Source organism: Hermetia illucens, chromosome 1 (assembly GCF_905115235.1).
Source record: "Hermetia illucens chromosome 1, iHerIll2.2.curated.20191125, whole genome shotgun sequence".
NCBI lineage: Eukaryota > Metazoa > Arthropoda > Insecta > Diptera > Stratiomyidae > Hermetia > Hermetia illucens.
Genome location: NC_051849.1, coordinates 102,319,024 through 102,346,040, shown reverse-complemented (window position 1 = coordinate 102,346,040; position 27,017 = coordinate 102,319,024). Strand labels below are relative to the sequence as shown.

At 42.6% G+C, this 27,017-nt stretch overlaps 1 protein-coding gene across 1 annotated transcript in view; it reads right to left on the bottom strand.

Annotated features, from left to right (window-relative positions):
* The window catches only part of LOC119646490, a 567,562-nt gene that overhangs the window by 15,571 nt on the left and 524,974 nt on the right, over positions 1–27,017 (bottom strand). The window contains 2 exon segments of the mRNA XM_038046949.1: positions 9,618–9,812; positions 26,617–26,682. Coding sequence (XP_037902877.1) covers positions 9,618–9,812; positions 26,617–26,682 — 261 coding nt within the window.

Here is a 27,017-nt window from a genome sequence, read left to right as displayed (position 1 = left end):
TTCGGGAACCACTTGTTCCCTTCATCAGTGCAAACAAGTCAATTACATCTCCTGTAAATACTGTTTCTCTAGTCCATATATATAAACCAATGGTGATTTTCAGTAAGTTTCCAAAATAACAGTTATCTAAATATGATATTTTATAGTTTGCCGTATGCCAACTTGATAAAACACGGAGAAGTTGATTCCGGTCTGAAAATCAATCCAACCCGATTTCGAAAGAAATTTTGATCTAAAAGATATCCGAGGAATTGTCAGCAGAAATAGCATAAATACTTCGCAAATGTATGATCTATTGGATCGACGCAGAAATTATAGGCACCTATCTACACATTGGATGAGGCAAAGCATCGAGACTGCAAATTGCAATAAAATATAAGTCCTGCACGATTTTGAATGATTCACATATTCTTCTGAGAATTTAAAGTATCGAGAATATCGTAGATATCATTCTGGTACTGAATTATTCGTGAAGCGTTGGGCAAAGTGGTTGTTATTGTTGTTTGATTTTGTTTGTCCTCTGATACCACCCACAGTGATACCAACAGGACGGTGGCAGGCAGTTCGCCTATCTTGCCAGAAACGCACTTTCGTTATTGTCCAAAAGGCCAAACGAGACAAAAGAAAAAGTATCATAATCTGACTTTAGTATCCTTAGAAAAATATAAAAGGTCATCAGTCATACAAGGATCCTTACTCAAGAGGATTTGTTCAAGGTTAAAATTAAAATACTTTTTATACGACCTCCACTTTACCCGGAACCTGGTATATTCCGTACACCAGCAGATTATGTTTTCATTAGTTTCCCTAAGTGTACACGCGTTACATATATCATTGAGAAAGACTTTATTATAAGTATGATTGGTTTGAAGACGATTCATTTTTCCTCGAAAGCTGTAAGTACACGCGTGGCTTCCGATTTAATTATAGGTGAAGTCGGATGTTGGCGAAAAAATATCTTTTCATTCGCGACCTTGCCAAAAAGTCCTCCTCCCACTCTTTGCATGAGTGTTCCTGAACGGCCATCAGGACATTTGCAGAGGAGGATTCGACCAGTCTCATGGGATATGAACCCAGAGACTTACGGGCCTCTGCACGCGCAAGTTCATTTAATGCGTGCCCCTCATGAGCCGGGCACCAGATAATTTTGAGTGGCTTGAAGTAGGGGTCAGAAGATAAGGCATGTATTTGGCCTACTAGGTAGTGCGATCGGAAAGTTTGATTAAGTAAGACTGGAGAGAGTTTGTAATGGTAGCAATCTCACCCATTCTGAGGGCCATTTCGATGGCCTGAAGGACGGTAAAAAGATCAGTCGCCAAAACCGCACTGACATTCAAAGAAGAGCGTGAGATCTGGGTCTCGTCCAGAACCACCACTGCACAGGCCGAACCATCGCGTCTGAAGGTAGCATCCGACGCCACAACCAAACATCCCTAGATTTTAGACCATTGGCACAAGCAGCCGCCACGTTGGCCCTGCCACAAGTTCCTCCGAAATCATAAGACAAGATGACCTGGACTTTACTTGAAATCATGGGAACTTCATTGGGAGCTACATTGCCAAACAGACTCCGGAAAGACCTATAGATCGAAGACAGACAATTGTCCGCATCCGAGTTTTGTACCGTAAGATTATAGATTTTAGGATTCCTTTCCTTTAGCTTGAGAAGTTCTTTGGCTGCCAAGGGGGGCCCTGTGAAACGGAGTGGCCGCTCCTTAGCCAAGCAAAAACTGGTGCAAGGGGGTGATTGTGGGTAGCCCCAGGCATTTTCTCAGAATACAAAGAGAAATACTGTTAAACTTATTTTCGTAGTAAGATAAGCCTACCGATCTATAAAGGTTGATGGCCTTCTGGGTGTGAGGCCCCAAGAGAAACCAGTTGCCCTTAAGGTTTTCGATATCTGGCCAATTTAATATATCATTCAAATCTGTTGGTAATACAGCCAAAAAATCCCAATTAAACCTCTCACGAGCCTATAGTGGAAAAACCCCGATCTTATTGGAAAGGAACGGAGATACTATTCAGCGTTTAATTGCTTCATAAGAAGCAAAAAATTCTCGGAGAGTGCAACAAAAGCTGCCGACATATGACAACCTGAGTTATCCAAGCGAACGTCTCTTAGAGAAATTAACCCTTCTGGTTTTCATGCGCACAAACGAATATAGAAGTCACGTCTGACTGAGAGGCATAAGAAATTTCCGCTTGCCTTTTACAAACCATATAAAAATGGACAAAATGGGATTAGGAGAAAGTTATTTGGACAGATGAGTCCAAAATCAATTTGTTTAGGCCTGATGAACCAAAATATGTATATAAAATCATCAACCGCGTGTACGAGGAAGTCTAGGCTTGAAGAAGCGTGAAAAGATTAACTAGGAATACGAACTAGGCGATGCAGACGGCGCCCCATTAGAACACGGAATCAACAAAAAAAGTTTGCTTTTGTGGTTAACAGTTTTTAGACCAAACAGAAAAGTCGTTGGGGTAAGCGAAAGATATAAGGCCTAATGGGATTTGTAAAATGAGCAAGACTGAGAAAAGTTTTAAGAGGTCCTAACAGTAAATCAGCCCTACTGATTAATATTGAAATGTTGGTGCCTAGACGCAGCGTCGAGGAGATGAGGGTATTGTTCAGGGAGTAAGAATCCCACCGTGGCTCTATGTTGGGAGCGTTCTGTAACCATTCGAGCTAGCGGAAATTCCTTTTTAAGATTCTTTTACTTCTGTATAAAAAAATTAGTGGAGTGGGGATGGTTATTGCACTAGGTTGGTATTGGACTTGTGTGAATATGTGTAGCTGTTGTACTGCTTAGAGCATGAGAAAATTCAAGGGGAGTGCCTATCGAGTAATGATAGGACAATCCAAAACCTATTCAATTCTCTGGATTTCAAGCCTTGTTCATCCGGAAAGTAACGCTTCCAGAGGCTCCGCAGTTGATGGCAATAGCTATATTAACCAGAGAAATACTCTTAAACAGATACAGTAGAGTAAAGGGCAACATGCCTTCGATAGCATGCCTTACAAAGTTCTTAATTTTACGGCATGGCAGAATGGAAGTCAATATGGTTTAGGAGGACCAGTGCGAGACTTTGTGTTTTATTCTTATTTTGCCGCTATTGTGGAAAATCCTTGGAAAGAAAAAGCGCTCTAGTACACCGCTAATGACTAGCTCAAAGTACAGCTTGTCTCTATATACTGTCGTGTACAGTTATGTACCTATTTTTTGGTTACGGGGATTTCACTATCGGTTACGCTTACAGAGTAGCATGGGTTGTGGCCAGAAGAGATTTTAAAGAGATCACAGTATATTCGCAATCAGCAATCGGTACTGATAAGACGTAGCAAGAGTCTATTGAGATTTGCGGAGGAAAAAGTGAAAGTAAAAAACGAAGGAAGTAGAGCAACTCAAATTATATTCGCAATTAAAATTGGGACCTGCATCATCATCTTTATACCAACTAAAGAATATTTGGGACTGACGACAGCAATTACGTATCGTTAACAAAATACTTGTGAGTAAGCACCCAGCGTCAGTGAGACTGTGCTATACTTATAGGTAATATATTACCTAACCGCTAATCAACTCTAAGCCTAAGGGACTAAGGAATCATCGTTAATGGTAGTTAAGGCTATTAGGTAAATTTAGGTAGATCGGGTGATGTAATAAGTGATAGTGCGGAAGAAGAGCACAGGCGGGTGGTTTGGTTGGTAGAATTCCCACATATTAGCTTTCTTAGCCTCATTTTGAAATTGACCGGCTTTACAATGTAAACTATATCATTTTTAACGTAAAAACAACTTCAATTTGTAGGAAAGTTTTAATATCCGTTGCGCATAATCAGCAGCTCTCTGTACATATTGGTGTCTTAAACGGGTCGTTACATATATTTCCTTTCTGAGTTCCCTTTTAATCTTCTGAAGACCTAATTCCTCTGTTCATTTTTCCTTCTTTTCTCTCATCCACCTTCCGTTTGCTTGCACTTCGTAATTAACTTAAGTGGCAGGTGGTTACTCGGAAAGCGTGGTAACATGCACTGACAGTAGTAACTCTCTTAGGGAGAATAAGTCAGAAGGTAGATGGACTGTGCGGCTTATGGGCAACTTAATTTGGTGGTTGATTCAGAAACCCACAATGTTTTCGATAGGTAGACTGATAGGTTATATGCAAAACATTGGGAAGCACGATCTCCTGGTTGTGTATTGTACAATGGAGTGGTGCACGACGATGATCAAAATTTTTTTGTGGAAGGTGAGATGTGATTTGTCAGCAATTTTATGCAAACACTGGGGAGCTTCTCCAGAGAATATTGTTAAACCGATACTCTGGGGCGTTGACAAAAGAAGCCGTGTTGCGCATTAGGTTTGGGTTCTTGTTTTTGCGAAGAAGATTGAGCTCAACCGATGGAGGCGCCGGATGTTAGTGGGTTATTTGAACTAACGAGCTCTTTCCTCCTCCCTTTCCGTCTGGTGAAAAGAACTGCCTGGTTTCAGGGCTCGATAAAGCGGGAGAGGTAGCCTGAAGTAATGTGTCAAACGATAAAATGAGTTGAAGATTCTTATTTAATAATGTGCTTTTCAAACTTTCAGAAGCTTTATTTTATTTTCTTTCTTCAGTGTGAATTTGGGGAGATTTTCAGAAGTTGGTATTCAAAGTTCGCGCTTGCTAGATGAAAAGGTAATCTGCTAGATTCGTCCAAGACCTCAATTACTGCTTTAAGGAAAACCGAACCGGTTTTCTCCTTCCGGTTGCCAAAATGCCATTCCGTACTATATGTAACGGCGAAATTTATACCACGACTGTCTGGTTGTGTAGAAACACTCAGAATATTGATACGGCTAACACTAATGGTAGAAAATTAAGGGTTTCCCAACCTGGGTTCAGATAAAGCGATAACATAGGCCAAGGGGCCAGAGAGCTTTTAGCGGCATCGAATTGGTGCACCTCGGTGCAAAACCAGCATGCGTAGAGTTCCTCACTGAGGCAGGCTTAGACTGGATATCGGTTGCTGCGCCATTGATGATGATGGTATTGCAAATAACATATAGAGTACTGAAGTGCCCATACCTACGCCTACCCAGCGTTGATGTCTGTGAATCTTGAGCAACTCTCCAGAGAATCTTTACGAGTATTGGGTGGATATCAACCTAAGTTGCCGCCGTATTCGGAAGCATCGCCATATGATATGACTGCCTGCGGAAACTTGGAAGCAGATTGACGCTCATCGGGAACTGATAGCACTCATTGACGGTGCGAGTGGAAACAAACATGATGTACTTCAACTCCGGTACTGAGGCAAGCCTCGGGAATTATAACATAGTGGGCACCGCAACAAAAGAATATTTACCTGGGAGAAGCTGCCGCAAATAATAACAATTTCAGTACCGTACACCGCACTCCAGAAGAAGTTGCGTTGCAAATGGTCGAAAGTTTTTTGATGGTATGATCAAGGACCTTAACAAAATCCGGTACAGTTTCAGTTCCAGCAGTCGAATTTTGAAAAAGGAACTCCTTTTTGTGCGGCAATTGGAGGGGTATTTGCCTGCTCCCTGCCGTCTTAAAAATAATAATAAAAATAATCGTCGCCGTAACAATCCAATCGAATCAAGGCCTTGAAGTGTGTTAGAGCACTTCATTCAAGACCTTGACGGTACACTACAGGATTACGGTACCCTGTAGAAGTCAACGTGGGTAGCATTGCACTCACCCAAGATTATTACCCTGATTTGGCTCAGGTACTCATTCACAGCTGAGTCGACTGGTATCCGACGTCAAATCACGATACAAATCCCACTGCCACCAGTGAGATTTGTGCTCTAACCACTGAGCTATCCGTCTCAAAGATAATAACTATAACTCCTTGCAAGCTTGATGGACAAAGAGAAGACTGACCCCTGCACTGGCCCCATCAACGGCCTGCAAATTTTTGTCAATAGGCATCAACAACGATGGTATCTACAGATTCAGCAGAGTTTTCCCTCATTAGTTAAAATTATTTGTTAGAATTTTCAATATGTGATAATCACAGCCTATGAAGAAAGCTCTATATTTGTTCAGTAGTTTCGTTAAAACCCTCGAAAACCCAACCGAGTGAAGAAAGGAGGCCAAACTGCTGTTGTTATTTGGACATAGGTTTAACAAAAGAAGTTCCGGGAAGCGCTTTTTGTTGATCTTCGAAAATAACCTCGCGGAAACTAGCACGCTTTCGAAATTTTGGATCAGGAGGATGGAGGATGTGTTGGCAATCATCAAAAGAGTAGAAAAATACACACACTATGAGTCACCTTTCTTAGAATTAAAAGGAATGCGGACGAACGAAATACGGCATCTATAGTAACCCAACCCAAACTCAATAAACCAATTGCGAATTTAATCACAACATGGTGGCATACAGTTTTACGATCTATAGGATGGTCACAAAACTTGGTCTCTCAGATAATGGAGGATGGTTTGAGGCAACGTACTTTGTACGTTCTGCAGCAAAATAGAAATAAAATGCTGAGATCAGGGAAAGAGATAAATAAAGTATAGTTGGAGTTATTCCACTATCCTAAATCCTACCTGATCTTCCTTAGTGACAGGTCCCGTCACAGGACAGCCAAGCAAATGCATCCGATGTCGTTAAAAACTAACTGTGTGCTGCACGGGCAAGGGTTCCTAACGCATGGATGGTGTCAGGACGTAGCAAATTAGTTCGAGCAAATCAAATACGTATCTGCACGATCCCTCACAGGAAAGACCGAGGAACTCGCAAAAGCCCATCGGAAAACGCATTTTGATATCTCCGCTCTACAAATAACCCGATGATCTGGTACCAAACACGTATGAAACACGAATGCGGTAAAATTGCCTATAAACTTCTCCCGTTTGATGGCCCACATACTCATTACGATGGTGGCATTGCCATTTCAGAGGGTTTCCATAACTCCATTAAAGAAGTCGAACGATTCGTCGACTGTTTGATGGAACTGACCATTATATCGGCTGACCGCATTATTCACTTCTTCACCGCATGCGTACCACAGACAGGTCCGCCTGATGCCGAGAAGCATGCCTTCTCGCAACTTCTCGATACAAAGATCTGTAAAGTGCCCATTGATAACTATATAGTGACTGCAGACGATCTTAATGGTCATATGGGTGAAAAGGCAGTCGGCAACAGGTGTCATGGGAGAAAAGGGAAGCGCGCAATGAGGGTGGCGAGTGTATAGTCAATTTTGCCGACACTCACGATCCTGTACTTGTCACGGTTTATCAAACGATCGCTTCGTCTTTCTACATTTTCTAGCGGAAACTATAAAACGTAAATCGACTAAATCCTGACAAAACGCCGACATATTATCACTTTCAATGACTGCAAAGCCGTTCCTTTTTAGAACATCGTACCTCAACATCGACTGTGGATTTCTGTTTTGGGAATCAAACCACCGATAGCAACGTGAGGAACACACTGGCTCGCCGCACATTAAACGGTGACGATTTCGAGAGAACAGAGAAGTGATCTCGACCATTACGAATGTCGAAGAATCATGGAATCAAACTAAAAGCATAATCCACAAAGCGGGATATGCAACTCTCGGGGCCACCGAGCCCGGTAAGCAGTTAATCAACCGAGGTAGTTAGCTATGGAATGACTATGTCCCAATGAAGACCTATGCAAGAAACATCTCTACCATAACTTCCTCGCCGATAAAACGCTGGAAAATTGGTAAATTTACAAGAATGCCAACCGCGAAGTGCTCTCACCCGAGTGGTTCATAATAATTATCTTTACGATAAACTGGAGATTCACTGTCAAAAGCCGACACTAACGCACACGGGATATCGAACACTTCTAATGCATTGATGGCAAGGACGGTGTTTACAAATCGACGAACCGCGACCGATAGATGGCGGGAATATTTCGAACTTCCGCAAGCAGTGTCGACATTTGCACCAATTCCACCTGTTAACGCCACCTTAGTGCAAGAAGTAACGAAGCGAATTACAGCTGGGAAAGCAGCAGGACTTGGCGATATGGCTTCTGAGCTTTGGAAAGTGAAGAGCCGGGACCCAACATTGTGACCCAATGGGTTCTGTAATCGGGTAATTAAGGAGGGTACACCATTTGAGTGGCAAGAAAGCAGTACCGTTTCAATATGGTTAAAGAAATTATCGTCCAATCTAGTTGCTGTCGCACGGCATAAAAGTTTTTGAACACATTCTGAATAACCGTATTCGCGAAATCGTTCTAATAACCACGAATTAAGCCAAGAACTGTGGTGTGTGTTATTCATTAAGGAAAACCGTGCAAAGCATTATTTTCTTTATATTGCATTTCTGAACCCAAAGAAGGCGTGTGACCATGTGTCATATCTGGTATGGTCTCGGTTCGTATCTCAATCAGTATTCATCAAGAAAGCGCCCTCTCACCACTCCCCTTTGTTCTAGTTAAGGACACTGCCACATACAGGCTTTATGAAGATGACATTTTCTTAGCGTCTCACAGCAAAGTTGATCTGGAGCTATTTTTTCAAAAATGGAACGATCGCAACATGCAACACGATCTCAGACTGAAATTGAGAATTGACCTCATTACATATGTGCAGGCAGAGATCTGGGCCACCTGCTGGATCTGGATAAAGGCAGGTTGTTCTTCTCATGTTGTTGATATTGTCAGCATAGGCCAGTAATTGGCTGGACTTGAAGAGGATAGTAAATTTGTATCTCCATCACTAATCACTTTTCCCAAGGACGGGGTTAAAAAAGATGCATGATAAGACATCCCCTTGTCTTAGACGATTGTTAATGTTGAAGAGTGATCGTGCTGCTTTCATCTGGCCTCGCAGATTGGTCAGCGTTAACATAGTCAGTCTTATCAAATTAGTCGGAACTCTGAAATCCCTCATGGCCGTGCACAGTTTTTCCCTGGCTATGCAATCGTAGACGGCCTTGAAGTCGATGCAAAGATGATGTAACTGATTGCTATATTCCAACAGTTTTCCATCGGTTGCCATACAGAGAAAATCTGATCTGTTGCTGATTTGTCTGGAGTGAAGCCTCTTTGGCATGGGTCGAAGATGTTCTGGGCGTATGCGGCTATCCGGCCTAGCACAATACCGTCGGCAGGATTAGTTGTATAAGGTTTCATCCTGCTCGTTTGTTGGTGTTCGAGTTGACGGACCTGTTGGTTCCCTTGTTGTATCAATTAAATTCAAATTTTTTGTTTGTTAAAATCACTGCTGGTATTAGCTGACAAATTTCGATTAGACTAAAGGGGCGTGCAATTCTCATTTACCATTTGCTAGTTTACAATAGTCGGAAACTTTCTCTGCCGCGAAAGACTACTACACATGTCTTTTTCCTTGCTGGCATAAGTACATACAGACATATGTATGTTCACATCGCTTTCTTTAATTTGGTACAAGCCAGCTTAGATTATTTATCGATGTTCATGAAATGTTTATTGGCAATGTTTGTGCGACACAAAATAAGTAAATCCCCTAGTCAGAAACCACAAAGTTGTCGAATCAATCACAAAAGATTGCCAAGAGGATAATAACACATAAAATGTCATTTTAGTCCTTCCATTGCTAAAATATTGATGCAGGAGCTTTTCACTTAGCGACTACTACTCACCTTTCTATCTTCATCACTGATATTTTCGGCACTTCTAGCTTTTCGACACAGAACACTTTGTGATCCATGTCTCCGAAGGAACTCTATTGAATCGAATCCTCGTCCCTCCGACGAAACAAAAATTGCAGAGTTTATTCGATTACGGGTACATCTTTCTGAAATTGTTGTTGAAGGTTCGTCTAAGTAGTGGAAGTGCTGAAAATAGAAGAGCACATGGAGAGGGCTTCGTTAGAGCAAGTTCCAACCGAAAATGGGAAACGATTCCAAGCCACAAATTGCAATCTTGTGTTAAAATCCGTTTGAATTGGAGATAGTGCTGGGTTTGAGGGAATCGTGTTTTAGGAAATTCGTTTTATATAATGTGGTTTTATAGTAGATAGTCTACAAATAAAATTAAGTTGGAAAATTGAATAAGCAGAGTGAGAGTGACTGAAAGTAGCGCAAAATGAAAAGTAAACGAAAACTACTAAGCCAAGAAGCGTGAAAATAAGTAAAATACGTTAGGGTAGTATTTAGATTTGGCAATCAGTAAGAGCTTTGCGACAGCGGAAGAGATTGGCATTCCTAGGTAAATATTCATTTATAGATAGGAAAAGTAAAGTACTAAATGAAAATATTTTCCGTAGAAGTGGTAACTATAGACTGACTGAAAACAGCAGAAAACTCTTCACCATACTAAGACTCGGCGCCGTAGAAATATGGCGATCAAATCCATCGTAGCGTGTGAGAGAAATTCACTCCAGACATTTGCCAACTTTATGTGTTAGTTTGTGACAACTATCTATTCTAGTATGCAGTTGACACCAATAGTTGGGCAAGACGAAGATATCCATGCAATCCGCGATGCTCTCTTAGTATACCGCCCAGTTCGCTTTTGAAGTTTATTGCTGGATTTAGTGGCGATATGCTAAGTAGATAGTTGGTGCCGTAGTTCTAAGGTTATTGCTGATTCCAAGCGAATTTTGCTTCAGTTGAGGCACCGCTACATTAAATTTAATCGAAAATAAAGAGTCTTTACGCGTCATTAGTGATAGGATAGGAAACGTCCGCATTTTCAATACAGTCGGGATGCAGATTATTTTAATTTTGCATCTTTCACTTCTCAGCATTTGTGTTATGATGGCACTCCTGATAAATTTTTAGGTCAGTGGTATCCGCTCGATGTATGTTGATAGTAGCAACAATTGGTCCTGGTCAAGGAGACATTCACACTCAATTCCATGAACATTATGGACATCCAAGTCGACTGATGTTGATCTGCATAAATCAGATTATCCAGCAATATATAGTTATTGTTTGTGATTTACTCTTTACTCGTGCCGACTGCTCCAAAGGGTTTAATTTCGTATTTCGCTGTTCACAAATATAGGATATCGCACCTTAAAAAATAAACTGAGAGAAAGCTGAACGGTCTTATATTTTTATCGACACTTCATACGAATCAGTTTTATTCGTAAGTATGCAAGTTGCAAGAAATGTCCTCAAATAAAATTCTGGGAATGTCGTCTCGTTCATGTCAACACAATATCGGTTGTGTTGGTCCAGACTGATTCGATTGGTACAAGTTCTCGGTTTACGAAAGGTTTGTTTATACCAGACCTTCTACTAAACTTCTTAGTTTCGTTGTCTGCATTATTTTTTTATACAGTTCGAAAGAATGAGTTCCCAAAATAGATTCGACCACGACTTCTTCTAGAATCGTATGTTCTCGCACTTCTATTTGCACCACATAATTGTCTACTCCCCATTATTCAAATTAAGAACTGTCGAAAACCTGAAGCTCGGCTTCTCAGTTAGGAAAAGTTTTGCATATTTATTGTTTAAAAATGCCCTTTGAGTTGGGACAATACACTACAGCCGACTAAAAGGCATAGAAATGGTACTGCTTCTTCTTCTTTTTCTTCAGCCTTTGTCCCGTTCACAAGCGGGGTCGGCTCGTCGTGATCGGCTTCGCCATTTGGCTCTATCGAATGCCTCATCTGGGTGCAATCTCAAGGCTTTCAAATCCCCATCCAGGGTATCAAGCCACCGTTGCTTAGGTCTGCCTTTTGGTCGTTTATCATCGACTTCGATGTTCAGACTAATCTTTGCAAGTGAATTCTCGTTTGCACGAATTGCGTGATCATACCATCGAAGACGCCTCTCTCGCAACTTTTCCACGATCGGTGCAACCCTATAACGATTGCAGATATCCTCATTTCGGATGTGATCTATACGTGTGACGCCACTAGTCCAACGTAGCATCTTCGTCTCCATTACCGCAAGACGCCGTTCATTGTCTTTTATGGTCGGCCAACACTCAGAACCATAGAGAGCGACTGGACGGACGACATTGCGGTAAATTTTAGATTTGAGACGTTCGTTGATACGTCGATCACAAAGGACACCAGTTGTGGAACGCCACTTCATCCAGGTTGCGTTAATGCGTGAAGCAATTTCATAACGCAGCTCTCCATTGGCTGATAGCGTTGACCCGAGGTATTTAAATCGCTCAGTTCTGGGCAGATCACTGCCGCTGGCAGTGATTGTGCCTGTTTCATGGGGATCGGTCGTCAAAAATTCAGTTTTGTTTAAATTCAATCTGAGACCGTGTTGCATGAGGCGATCATTCCATTTTTGAACAAGTTGCTCGAGATCATTTGTGCTATCAGCTGCTAGGAAAACATCATCTTGTCAGTCAGATGGTGTTCTTCCTTCCTGGATAACCCTGTTAAAGAATTCACTGAGCACCGTGTTGGGTCTCAGCTCTTCGCTTTCCAGAGTTCAGATGCGATGTCGTCAGGTCCTGTTGCTTTCCCCGATTTCATTTGTTTTATTGCCTCCTCGACTTCAGCTACGCTGACTGGTGGAACTGCTCCAAATGTCGGCAATGATTGTGGAAGTGGAGGGTGAGCAAATTCTTCAGTTGAAATCTGCTCGAAGTATTCTCGCCATCTATCCGTTGCGGCTCGACGGTTTGTAAGCAAAGTACCGTTCTTGTCATTAACACAACAGAAGTGTTCGATATCCTGTGTGCGTTCATCACGGCTTTTAGCAAGTCGATACAGATCTCTCTCGCCATCCCGAGTGTCCAGTTTATCGTAAAGATTTTTGAAATGGTTCGCTCGGGTGACAGCGACCGCTTTCTTTGCTTCCCGGTTGGCATTCTTATAAATTTGCCAATTTGCAGGCGTTTTATCGTCGAGAAATTTGTGGTAGAGGCGTTCCTTTTCATGGACCTTCATTTCAACATCATCATTCCAAAGCCAAGTATCTCGGTTGATGTACCGCTTACCCGGCTTGGTGACCCCGAGGGTTGCAGAGACCGCTTTGTGGATCGTGTCTTTCATTTGGTTCCATGATTCTTCCACATTCGTAATGGTTGGCAATCGTATGAGTGAGACCGTCTCTTCTTTCGCCTCACCAAATCGCCACCATTTAATGCGCGGCGGGCCAGTGCGTTCCTCACGCCGTTCTATCGGTGGCTTAATTCGCAGGACAGCAATCAATGGCCGATGTTGAGGTGCGATGGTCTCATAGGGAACGACTTTGCAATCAGTGCCAGTGGTAAAATGTTGGCGTCTTATGAGAATATAGTCGATTTGCGTTTTATTGTTCCCACTATAAAATGTGGGAAGATGAGACAATCGTTTGATGAACCATGTATTCATAAGTACAAGATCATGGGTGTCCGCAAAATCGATTATACGTTCGCCACCTTCATTGCGCGCTCCGAACCCCTTTCCCCCATGGCACCTGTTACCGTCTGCCTTTTCACCCACATAAACATCGTCTCGGAGAAAGACTGATCTCACGGCTACGACCATTGCGTATTGAAACTGGACCATGACTGGGTCCTAGAATGTGCGCACGCTCCTCGACAATACTGCACTATAATAGTCTTGTGTACCACTGCGGTCTGAAATGAAGTGCTCTAACACACTTCAAGACACAGATCCAATTGGGTTATCACGCCAACGGTTATTATTTTTATTCTGGGACCGTGAAGAGCACCCCTTTCCCTCTTGCGGCAACGTGCTTTTGTATTCTGGAAAGCTTAGTGGTAGAAGACGCGAATCTGGTGTCGGGTTTTTTCTGATGGCTACCTGGGAGCCGGTTTTTGGCAGAATTCCAACTGCAAGATTCCGGCTCGGGTTAAGGAGCATCACACTTCTACAGTGCTACGCACCAACGGAGACTTTCGATATACTGGAGAAGGATGCTTCCAATGAGCAATTACGTGCAGTTCAGGAGAGGCTTCCTAAACTTGACGTAGTTATCGTGATAGGTGATCTCAATGCCAAATGACATGGCATTGTCGGTATTCGCACATGTTATGGGGAAACACGGTCTTGGTAAAGGAAACAACAATGATTGAATGTGAGGGGATTTCTGCACCTTCCACAGCTTCGCGATTGGTGGGGCATTTTTCGAGGGAAGAGCCTGCCTTGAGGTCAGTTGGGTGTCGGCTGACCGTACGAGCACTCAAACTGACCACTTTGCGATCTTCTTTTGCATTTTGCGTCTATTACTTCTTGGAAGATTAGAGAACTGCGACCCTCCAAGTTCAACATCGACCGCTTACATAATTCAGCTATCGCTCAACGGTTTGGAAACTATCCTGCTGATCAGGTGGTATTGGGTAACCCGCCTGACAATATCAATGAATATTGTGCCGCCATCAAAAATGTTCCTTTCTTAGAGGTTACACATGCCGTCGGCCACATCCTGAAATGTCGTCACAAGATCTGGCTGTGGAAGCGAATACATGGATTGACGCTTCTATTGATCTCTATGAATGATAGCGAGTGCGACACGCTCGAGCCCCAATGCCGTTCGAAATCCCTTGAATTCCGGCTGGAGTGCGCCGTGATAAGATAGAATTTGTCATTGCGCTGGTCAGAGAAGCGGAAGATGACACAGAATACAATGCTTTCAGAAGTATATAATGCATCACAAAGGAACTTGCATGTAGTCTCATACTTTTCGATAGTTCTGGAAAGGACATTAACATTCGACTCCTTATCCGCGATAAGGAGCAGCTGGAGAGGTGAAAAGAATACTTCACCATGGTTTTTAACCATATCACATCCGGTAAAGTTCCGCCTCTTGTCAATAAAGTGGCACATTTACTGTAAGATGCGGTTAGGAACTGTGCCCCCAGTCAGAAGATATGTTATTTCGGGCTTCAGTGCACTCCAACGAAGTAAAGCCGCTGGGCTGGACGGTCTTCAATCAGAGTTAGATTTTTTATTTTCACTTGTACGGAAATCCTGAAAATCCGTTAAGATTCTAGGGAAAGGCACCCGTTATGAATGTGGTAATAGAAGAGGTGTCTGCGTACTTTCTACCATCGCAAAGATAATGGCTTAAATAACACTAATACCCAACAAGAGCAGGCTGACTTCCGCTCTGGATTCTCCTCCTGGTGTCCGGATCGTTGCTCGGTTAGAGCACAAAGCTGTCGTACGGAAAGTCGCGGTTCGAATCTCACTGGTGGCAGTGGAATTTGTATCGTGATTTACCTGAGTCAAATCAGGGTAGTAATCTCGGGCTAGCACAATGTTGACCACATTGCTTCCTACAGGGTATTGTAATCCTGTAGTGTACCGTTACAGTCTTGAAGGAAATGCTCTAATACACTTACAGGCCCCGATCCAATATGGATTATTGCGCCAACGATTATTATTATTATTCTCCTGCACTGACCACATTCACAACTTGCGGATCATTTTGGAACAGTGCGAACAGTTTAAATCTTCGCTTCACCTGCTCTTTATCGATTCCGAAAAGGTCTTCGACAGCATCAACAGGGTGTGTGTCTGGTGTACTCTACGAAGGAGAGGCATTCCGGAGAAACTAGCTATTATCAGAAAGCTTTCGCTATCTTGTCTAAAATCTGAAAATCTGCAAATGCAGTTATCTCAGCATTAAAGTCAAGTTGAGACCGTTTTGTGCTGAGTTCTTTCTGTGTTGCTATATGGGGGTAGCATATGGAAAGTGACCCCCACTGCCACTCCAAGCCTTCGTGAAAACCTGTCCGCGATGTGTCATCGGGTTACGTTGACTTGGTACCGATTCGAACGGCGTACTGGTCAGTTACCAGTGGACGAGTTAATCGAAAGGCAATGGACAGGTCATAAATTAAGGGGAGCGAGAACGGCATTGCAGCCGTTTCGCAAAGCCCTGTTGGGCTTTTCAGCGAACTATGGACGATTGTGTGTAGGCGTGTTTGACGGGCTATACCTCACCAAAGGGTGAATAGCCTCCATATTGCGTTAGAATATTAATGTTTTAATACATGAATATTTTAATGCAGCACAATTCCATTTGTTCACAGATCCTAATGTATATACGTTACGCATGTATCAAACAGTGTAATATTGACATTTAATGTGTCATATAGCGCAAATTTATAAGTAGCAGACAACTTTGATCTACCATAGCAAGATTTCCACCAAAATTTTCCATATCATGCTTCATTCGAGGAACGTTAGTCCATTTCTATCAAATATTGAAATATACTATTATTGATTTTATTTCAACAGATATCATCATGCAGTACCATATAGGGGATTCGTCGTGAGGTTCTTCCGGATTTTTTGATTGAGTTGTTTTTGAGAATGGGTCTATGGTACAGACCTATATTTTTAGCTCGACACTCCCCGCCTTTTTGACCAATTCTAATACTTTAACTTGCAGTGTAAAGGAATAATTTAGACGTTTTTTCTTGATACCATGCCAAGACGCGTACACTCCTAGAAGCGCGACAGTAACAACGAAATTTAATGCCTGCACGTCAAAAGGCGAAGTCAGCATCAAAGAAACATGCCAGGTTTTCTCGAATATAAACATGAATGCAAAAACAAAAACGGTAGCTTCAAGTGATTTCATGATGAGGCAAATTCTGACCCAAAAGGAGGTGCGCCCTAGTAGGTAATGTCGGAAAAAAGGTAAAACGTCTCCTCAGATTGCTGTGGGAAATAATTTCGATATTGTTTCCCCAACATCCGGAAACTACTTTCCCAACGATATTAATGAGTGCCAAAGACATTCTTCTAGTAATCGAGGATACAACTCCCGATATTGATGGCATCTCTTACTGGAACTTGTAATTAAAACCGCACCAAGCATGTTAGCGCAGGTGTTCACAGATTGTCTAAAAGAAGGATCTTTTCCCGCAGAGTTGAAATCAGGTCGTGTTTATCCTGAATCCGGATAAGCTGATAGATGAGCCAACATCTAATGGATCTATTTGTCTTCTTCACAAAATAAGCAAGGTTTTGCGAGCAGATAATATATCAAACAATTGTTAACGGCGATTATTTCAGTGATTGGTGCTACTAAAATAGTCATTAAGCTAGCTAGGAAAGCCTCAGAGGAAGGAAAATCCTGCTTACTGGTGACTCTCGCTATCAAGAACGTGTTCCATTCTGCGAGATTTAATCGCATCATCGAAGTACTCATCGTGACACAGACGCCAAACTATACGCTAAATGTAATCTACTAAGTATAATCTTCTCCCCTCGAACACTACCTTGTCGTAGTGCAGTAGCCCGTTGTGGTTCACTACTACCCTAAGGGTGACCAAAAAACATCAAGAAACAACGGATTGGACCTCTCCGAGTGGTAAGGAATCACAGAATTTAAACTCGCCCGAGGCCAAAGCGGTAAAATGGTTTGCTGGTGTAACTGTAAAGACAGGAAATCAACCCGACCACTTCGTGCTTGTAACTGCAATAAGAATCAACACTGAATGTAAAAGTCTGGTAAATCGTTAGAATTGAGACTTCTTTAGAGTAGCGCGTCAAGCAAGTTAAAACCTCTTAAAAAACCGAATGGAACTTTCACGAACCGTAGAGTCCAGTCCTCAGACTTCCTTCCCTATCTGGGGAAACATGTGAAAAAGGTAGGAGATTAACGAAAGTGTTGCAACGATTCGCCTGGTAGTCAGTCGTCATCAATGTGAGTAGTTTAGATTAAAGAAGGAAGATGGATTTTGTACTTTTAATGCATCGCGAAACATTAAATTTAGATTCTGTCGTTGGAAGAAACAACATTTCATAGATATACAAATTGATCGACGCTTTCAATGTTTTGCCCGCGAAAAACCAACCTGTTCCTCGTCGACTAAGCTTTCGACTTGATCTTTGATGTATTTCAGAGTGAATAATTTAGCTATGTTTTTTTCGACTGCAAATATTCTTCAAATTGTCACGTCAACATGGGTCCTCTTGTTTTCAGAATCTTAACGATTATCCCATTTCTCCCCTCACTGGGGAAGACCCCATATTCCTAGGATTTCCAATTAAGTGGAAGTAGCAAACCTTCAGAGACTGCAGTGTCTGTGAGCAAAAGTTTGGCAAGAAGGCCGGCTTTGATCCGTTTCCGTAGTCATTTTATATCATCATTTTATAACTGCTACTGTTCTTTCAGCGAAAGTTTTTAGTAGGGAAACTCAAAAATACCCGATGACATGGTTAACATCAGGTCGTTTCAGGTACCATTTCAGATTAAGTAGTAAAATTTAGTCACAATAAGCCCCAGCAGAATTGAGATATTTCTGCTAATGAGTACCAGGGCGCTTAAGCCAGTTTCCTACAAGTCCGACTTTCTAATGAGCAGAACATTATTAAATCGTTTTCCCACCACAAAGTGAAACAAATGTTTCAAACAGTGAGCTATCGAGAAGTCAAACTTTAAAGGTGCGTTTTTTATGACTCCAGGACTATATTACCGAGTCTTAAACAGACATTGCTTTGTCTATTTACATCATCATCATCAGGGTCTGCCTCGTCTTCCTTTTCTACCATAGATATTGCCCTTATAGACTTTCCGGATGGGATCATCCTCATCCATACAGATTAAGTGACCCGTCCACCGTAGCCTATTGAGCCGAATTTTATCCACAACCGGACAGTCATGGTATCGCTCACAGACTTCGTCGTTGTGTAAGCTACGGAATCGTCCATCCTCATGTAGGGGACCAAAAATTCTTCGGAGGATTCTTCTCTCGAACGCGGCCAAGAGTTCGCAATTTTTCTTGCTAAGAACCCAAGGTTCCGAAGAATACATGAGGACTGGCAAGATCATAGTCTTGTACAGTAAGAGCTTTGACCCTATGGTGAGACATTTCGAGCGGAACAGTTTTTGTAAGCTGAAATAGGCTCTGTTGGCTGACAACAACCGTGCGCGGATTTCATCATCGTAGCTGTTATCGGCTGTGATTTTCGACCCTAGATAGGAGAAATTGTCAACGGTCTCAAAGTTGTATTCTCCTATCCTTATACTTCCTGTTTAACCAGTTCGGCTTGACGTTGTTGGTTGATTCGTCTTGGATGCTGACGTTGCCACCATATATTTTGTCTTGCCTTCATTGATGTGCAGCCCAAGATCTCACCACACGTGCCGCCTGCTCGATCTGGATGAAGGCAATTTGTATTATACGTCTCGGGTGGTTCTTCCCATGATGTCGATATCGTCAGGATAGGCCAGTAGTTGGGTGGACTTAAAGAGGATCGTACCTCAGCATCACGGATCACTTTCTCGAGGGCCAGGTTAAAGAGGACGCATGATAGGGCATCCCCTTGTCGTAGACGATTATTGATGTCGAATGCTCTTGAGAGTGATCCTGCTGCTTTTATCTGGCCTCGCACATTGGTCAGGGTCACCCTAGTCAGTCTTATTAATTTCGTCGGGATACCGAATTCTCTTATGGCCGTGTACAGTTGTGGTTATGCTGTCATAGGCGGTTTTAAAGTCGATGAAAAGATGGTGAAACTGATGTCCATATTCCAACAGTTTTCCATCGCTTGCCGCAAAGAGATCTGATCTGTTGCTGACTTCCCTGGAGTGAGGCCTCCTTGGTATGGGCCAATGATGTTCTGGGCGTATGGGGCTATCTGGCCTAGCAAGATAGCGGAGAATATCTTATAGATGGTACTCAGCAACGTGATACCTCTATTATTGCTGCACTGTGTGATATCTCCCTTTTTATGTATGATATAGATACTGCCTCGTTGCCAATCGTCTGGCATTGATTCGCTGTCCCATACCTTGAGCACAAGTTGATGAACCACTTGGTGTAACTGGTCGCCTCCATATTTAACCAATTCGGCGGTAATTCCATCGGCTCCTGGCGACTTATGATTTTTAAGCCGATGAATTGCACGCACTGTTTCTCCTAAACTTGAGTCACCATAGTACCATTTAGTACGATAGACAGGGATTTTCTCAAAACATACACAACAACATTCCTGAAGACCCTTCTGGGACTAATTCCTCTCTCTCTCTTCGGATACAGGCAAGGAGGACGATCTTCGGACTGTGAGGGAATATCAATGAGGTAAAGAGCTACTAAATTGAAGGAGGGTTGACATTCTTTCTAGGAAGTATCCTGCGTTACTATAACCAAGCGATAGCTTGACAACGAGGGCAAAATAACAGTTGCCCAGTTGAGATACTTGGAAGTAGAAAACAACGGTTACAGTTAAAAGATATACTTTAAGCAGTAAAGAGACACAATCGTGGAAAGTGATGATTTCTTTAACGGACCCATTCTCAGAAACTACCCAACCGAAAAATCTAAAAAAAATCATGAAGCTGCCTCTATCTGATGCCCAGACTTCAAAATACTGTTCAAAATAAGTTAATAATAGTATATTACCGTATTTTTGGGAAAATTGAGTAAAACCCGCTTAAGTATATCTCAGAGTTATAAAAGTTGGTATTAGTATAGAATATAATGTGAAGCATATTATCCCCAAGTTGGGTCAAAATCATACTATTTGTAACAAAGTTATGGTTGCTCAAAGTTGTCTTTACCGTATAAATTTACAACCCGAAGTACTAAATCTGACATGCTAAAGGCATATACATAACGGGCTAGGTACAAGTGGGATAGTTCTACGCTCAAATATACTCACAGAAGAAGCAAACAAAACCTTTCATACCTGAAACGTCCAGCTCCGTCTTCCGGACTTGTTGATTTTTTGAATGGAAATATATTTAGAAAGACCCTCACATAGGGTAAATATGAAACTTTATATCTGTCAACCTTGTTTGTATTTGTTTCACATGAACTTCTGCTGGCTCAGCAAAGAATAATCAGTTCTCACTCTGAAAACAGATACTAACGGAAAGTGGATTATCGATACAGTTGTTCCCAAAACCAGGTAATTATGTAAATAGTTCATGAAAATGATAAACAATTGAATGTATAACTATGTACAAGGGGAAATATCGTGACTCAAGATTTCTCACTTAAAAAAGCAAAAGTGTTCATTCCTGAAGCCCCCAGCACTTCCCAAGTTGTGTTATTACTCTAAAAATGAAGGGATGAAGAAACGACTTATTAGGGTTTGGGATTGGATTTTAAGGCGTGAAAAAGTCGTTGTCTGAGCTCAACATTGAGGATCCTGTACTTTTTTCAATTTTTTTAAGAATGAAACCTGAGGATTTCGGAAGGTTTGCTTTTAAAGTTGGTCCCCTTGGAAATTGACTCCTACCGCTGAGCATCAGGGTAATCATAATTACTCAAACGACGACTAGGTCGCCCTAAAGGCACATGACGCAGAATAGTAGAGGAAGAGTCTCGGCTTCTCGACAGGACCTCAAAAGTTTTGATGCACATGAACCGGCAAGAATGCCATGATAACGTAGCATGATTGACGCGCTGTTCCTCATTCAAGGGATATTGCTAAACATTTATATGTTTGATAGAAAATACGGATTGGTAGTGAGTAAATAGTTAATGACTGTTGACCGGAGTTCATCTTGTGTAAACAGAGTTTACACAGAGACCTTACACAAAATGGGCAATGATCTAACTGGGCTGTATAATGGAGCCTTCACGGAATCTTTGCTGCGGAACGTTTCCCGAGAAGAATGTGTATGACAGACGGACAGATTCTAATAAGATTTTGTTTCACAAAAAAACCTTCATAACGTAATATACTTTATTAGTGAAGGGCTAAATCAGGCAAGGATCCTGCAGAAACTCCGGGACTGGTTGTGCGTGTCAGCGCATTTAGGTATGGGTTTGCCTATGACCTCAATAAATGTCTCTCCTTAATTTTGTTTGTTACTCTGCATATCATGATCGGCGGTTTTCTCAATTTATTCACGATCAATGCTTTCTAGTTGAAAGTTTCAATTCCGACATAATTTGTGTCGCGTTTAATCAATTTTTAGTGGCTTTTTCCTTGAAAGTTTGCCGGCGGTGTATCTTCCGGTTTCCTGCAAATTTGAAGTGGAAATACTGTGTTTGTATCACTCACTACATTCCATCTATTAATTCGGCGTTTAAGATTTGGCTTCTATCCGCTTGTTCTAGGAGGTTTCCCCTTGTCATCTTAATATTCCGATTTTTTCAATTGAAATTATTAGCTTGGAATAATCCTGCGAAATCAGTTTCCCCGAAATGTTTGCAAAAGACTGAGAAGTGTAGAGACCTCACCGACACAACGATTGAAATGAAATCGAAGTAGAGAGTTTTAGCAAGTTTAATTCGGACACGGTTGGTTGTGATGGGTTTCTATGCAGAATTTTCGCGTTGGTTTGGGTTTTTACTCCAAATAAAAAGCTTCGCAACCATTGGTATAAGTGCAGCCTTGGCGAGAATAGTGATTATTTCCTTAATATGAAGGGGCGTTGACGGACAACTTTTCGTGTAATAAAATTAAATTCTTAATAAAACAACATGTTTTTTTTCTTTCAGAAATTGCTGAATCGACTATATTATAAGAAGACATTGCTATGTCTTCTTATTCAAGCTTACTTAACACCCTTATAGACTTTCGAATTGGTGGACCTCGGCGCAAAACCGGGATGTCTGGAGTTCCTTGTTAAGGCAGGCCTAGAGCGGTTACGGCGGATTGCGCCGTTGATGATGATGAGTTTTTGCAAGCTGGAATGAGCTCTGATGGTTGATAACAATCTTACGCGGATTTCGTCGTCGCAGCTGTTATCAGCTGTAATTTTCAACTCTAGATAGGAAAAATTATATTATATTCAAGCGCCGCCTGCTCTAGATGAAGGTGCCCTGTACATTTCCGGTTGTTCGTCTTTTAATGTCCATATTGTCAGCATAGGCCAGCAGTTGGGTGCACTTGAAGAGCATTGTGTCTGTTGCATGAACACTGTTGCTCAAAATATATATTAGGGTTATCTTTTTTTTTGTGCGTACACGGAGATGCAAAATCTCTAAGACACGTCCGCCGCAGCTCCGCCGCCCGAACGCGGGAACTATAGCGGGCGCGTGTGGGATTCACACCCACTAAAAACCACCCCCGGTCTCTCCAGCCCCAGCCCCGCGGGACCACCATTGAGGTATTACTTCGCGGGGTAGGTTTGCTCTTAGGCACTCATCCTTCTCCTATTTGCAGCTTTCCTCCTTCTTTGTTCCTTCAGCAACTCCTCTTGCATTTGCCACTTCTCCTCGGACTCCAGTATCTCAGTAACCAAGCTCTCCGGGGTCCCGCTCCTGCCCAGCACCTGGTTTAAGCTCCTTCTCTCCATCGCAAATCGTGGGCAGTGAAACATCACATGCTCTGGATCCTCCGATATGCCATCGCATCTGGGACAGTTCGGAGAACCATCCAACCCAAAGCGGTGCAAATACTGCCTGTAGTAACCACCGTGTCCCGTGAGGAACTGGGTAATGTGGTAGTTGGTCTCCCCATGTTTTCGCTCAAGCTACACCCTAATGTTGGGAATGAGCCTGTGCGTCCACCGACCTTTCGTAGACTCGTCCCATCTGCGTTGCCAGAGATCAAGCGACTCTGACCTTGCCGCATTTCTACGCTGTGCATGCCACTCCATATGTCTTGCATTGTACAGGACACTCATTTCTTTGGCCAGAATGTCAACCGGGATCATGCCTGCCACCACCAATACTGCCTCATCTGATGTGGTTCTAAAAGCACTGCAAACCCTCAAAGCCATCCGCCGGTAAACCGAGTTCACCTGCTCCCATCTCTGAGAGTTTGCAAGCGCCTCTGCCCACACAGGCGACGAGTAGAGAAGGATGGAGCGCACCACTCCGGCTAGCAAGAACCTCCGACAATGTCTCGGCCCACCAATATTTGACAACATTTTTGCAAGTGCCGTGGTGGCACTGGCTGCCTTTTGGCAAGCATACTCTAGGTGTTCCCTAAAACTTAATTTGGTGTCAATTATTACCCCTAGGTATTTGATAGCCGGCTTTGATACGAACGTATGTCCACCGACCTCCACTTTCACAGTGTTATTTTTTCTGCGGTTCGTTATTAAGACTGCTTCTGTTTTCGCGTCCGACAAGGTCAGCCCGGCCTTTTCTAGCCAGGATTTTACCGCTCTCACTGTTTCCGTTGCGTAAACCTCCACATCTTCTGGGTGTTTTGCTGCAACAACCACAGCTAGGTCATCAGCAAAGCCGACAATCGTAGTCCCCTCTAGGACGGGAAGAGCAAGCACCCCATTATCCTTGATATTCCACAACAGGGGACCAAGTACCGATCCCTGTGGTACCCCGGCTGTGACAATGTACTCTTTGGGGCCCTCATCCGTCCCGTACCAGGGAGTCCTCTCTGAGAAGTAGTTTTCCACCAAATTCGCTAAGTATCCGGGGACACCTATGTCAACCAACGCCCCTTTAATTCTATTCCAGTTGGCCGAGTTGAATGCGTTTTTGACATCCAACGCTACCACGGCACAGCAGCCGCCAGAAATCAGTGCACCTTTTGCCAGGTTTACCACCATGCCAATTGCGTCCACCGTAGAGTGGGAGCGTCGGAAACCAAACTGGCTTTCCGACAAACCATTGCTGGCTTCGACGATGGGCAGGAGTCTGTTGTAGATGACTCTCTCCATAATCTTCCCCATTGTATCCAACAGGCAGATAGGACGATACGACGCTGGGTTTCCAGGTGGCTTGCCAGGCTTCGGAAGCAACACCAACTTTTGCTTTTTCCACTGGGCAGGGAATATTCCTTCTTTTAGGCACGCCTCGAAGGTGTTGGCGAAAAGGTCGGGCCTAGTCTTCACTGCCAGTTTCAAAGCTCGGTTGGGGATGCCATCCAAACCTGGGGCCTTGTTGTCACCGAACCTACCATATTTTTCCCGCAGCTCCTCCACAGTTACAGGCGGTATTATGCCGTCATTTAGCTGGACAAAAATTTGCCTTCCCCTATTTTCGTGGTGAGGGAACAGAGTGGTAACAATCTGTTTCAGGAGGGGCGGACGGGTCACCTGGGGTGATTTCCGCAGCCTTTTCATCACCACTCTGTAAGCCTCGCCCCAAGGGTTTATGTCGGCATGGTCGCACAGCTGAGAGAATTCGGTATCCCGAAGAAATTAATAAGACTGACTAGGCTGACCCTGACCAATGTGCGAGGCCAGATAAAAGCAGCAGGATCACTCTCAAGACAATTCGACATCAATAACGGTCTACGACAAGGGGATGCCCTATCATGCGTCCTCTTTAACCGGGCCCTCGAGAACGTGATCCGTGATGCTGAGGTAAATGCTATAATATATATGGTTGCAACGTCAGCACCAAAGACGAATCAACCAACAACATCAAGCCGAACTGGTCAAACAGGAAGAATAAGGATAGGAGAATACAACTTTGAGACCGTTGACAATTTCTCCTATCTAGGGTCGAAAATCACAACCGATAACAGCTACCATGATGAAATCCGCGCACGGTTGTTGTCAGCGAACAGAGCCTATTTCAGCTTACAAAGACTGTTCCGCTCGAAACGTCTCACCATAGGGTCAAAGCTCTTACTGTACAAGACTATGATCTTGCCAGTCCTCATGTATTCTTCGGAAACTTGGGTTCTTAGCAAGATAAATTACGAACTTTTGGCCGCTTTCGAGAGAAGAATCCTCCGAAGAATTTTTGGCCCCCTGCATGAGTATGGACGATTCCGTAGCCTACACAATGACGAAATCTAACGATACCATGACCGTCCGATTGGGGACAAAATCCGGCTCAATAGGTTACGGTGGGCGGGTCACTTAATCCGTATGGATGAGGATGATCCCACCCGGAAAGTCTATAAGGGCAATATCTATGGTAGAAAAGGAAGACGAGGCAGACCCTGCCTAAGATGGAGCGATGGCGTAGGTCAGGACGCCAGACAGCTTTTAGGGATATCGAATTGGTGGACCTCGGCGCAAAACCGGGATGTTTGGAGTTCCTTATTAAGGCAGGTCTAGACCGGATACCGGTTGTTGCGCCGTTGATGATGATGATGGTGGCACAGCTGTTTGAAGCAGTTCTTTTTGCTCCTCGGAATGGCTTCCTTTAGGCGGCCACGCAATTGCTTGTGTGCCTCCTCTCGACCGTCGCCATATTAGGTTTATCTAGTGGACATGGAAGCATCTATACAATAAACACGTATGCGGAGAATCAACGTGGCTTTCCGTGTTACAAATTCATTTCCTAAGAATATGGAGAGATATCGGGGACGTTAGTCTTAGGCGAAGGTAGACAGAACTGAAACGCCTAAGACTAAGACTCAACGAAGTCGAATATTAACCAAAAATAACAATATCAGATTTGAAGAAAGCCATATTTAGTTACTTATTCATCGATTAACTTTTAACTGCCAAAAGGGCGTGAAATTGGAGGAGTAGCTGAGAAAATCTATCGCATCGTACGATAGATTCCAATATATAGTCAAACAAGTTTAGTAATCATACCATAATCTGTCACTGAAATTGTAAACTTTATTGAGTAAATGACAACATCGTGCAACACCGTCTTCAATGGAAATGTGTAGCTGAATTGAGTTTTTCTATCCTTGCAGAATGACATTATTATGACGTTATATGACCAGGCAAGGTTAGATTTATATGATCGACAAATGAGGTGTTCGAACAGAATAATGCAATCAGGCACAGCCAAATTGAATGTTTTATATGATCCACATAAGATGTTATGCCATGTGATTTTAAGACGAAGACAGTAGAATTCTTTTATTACTATGCTCCTAGGTTCAATGAATGTTCCCTGAAATATCAAGGAAAATACCTGAGTTTTGGTGCTCGTATCTGCTCTTCGCTTGTTCCTGAAAGTACTCCTAGTAGAGACTATACCCTGGCCAATACAAAAACGAAGAAAAATAGATTTATTTTTAAAAACAAATAGATAAAAAGATATATATATTTTGAAGAAAGAAAGCTGAAAAATAGTGAAACTAAAAATAAAAAAATAAAAAGGAAAGAATAGAGATAAAACAGTCTGGAGGTATTCGACTTCTTCTTCTTCCCCAAATGTAGGCGCAATAACAAAAAAATAAATAAATTACGTTGCTTAATAGAACTATTTGGCTAGAAGAAGAGGCAACACAAAAAAAAAAAAAAAACCACAGAATACTAGCCTCTGAAATTGAATTAAAAGATCCAAAAATCGAATTATTTGCTACGCAACTT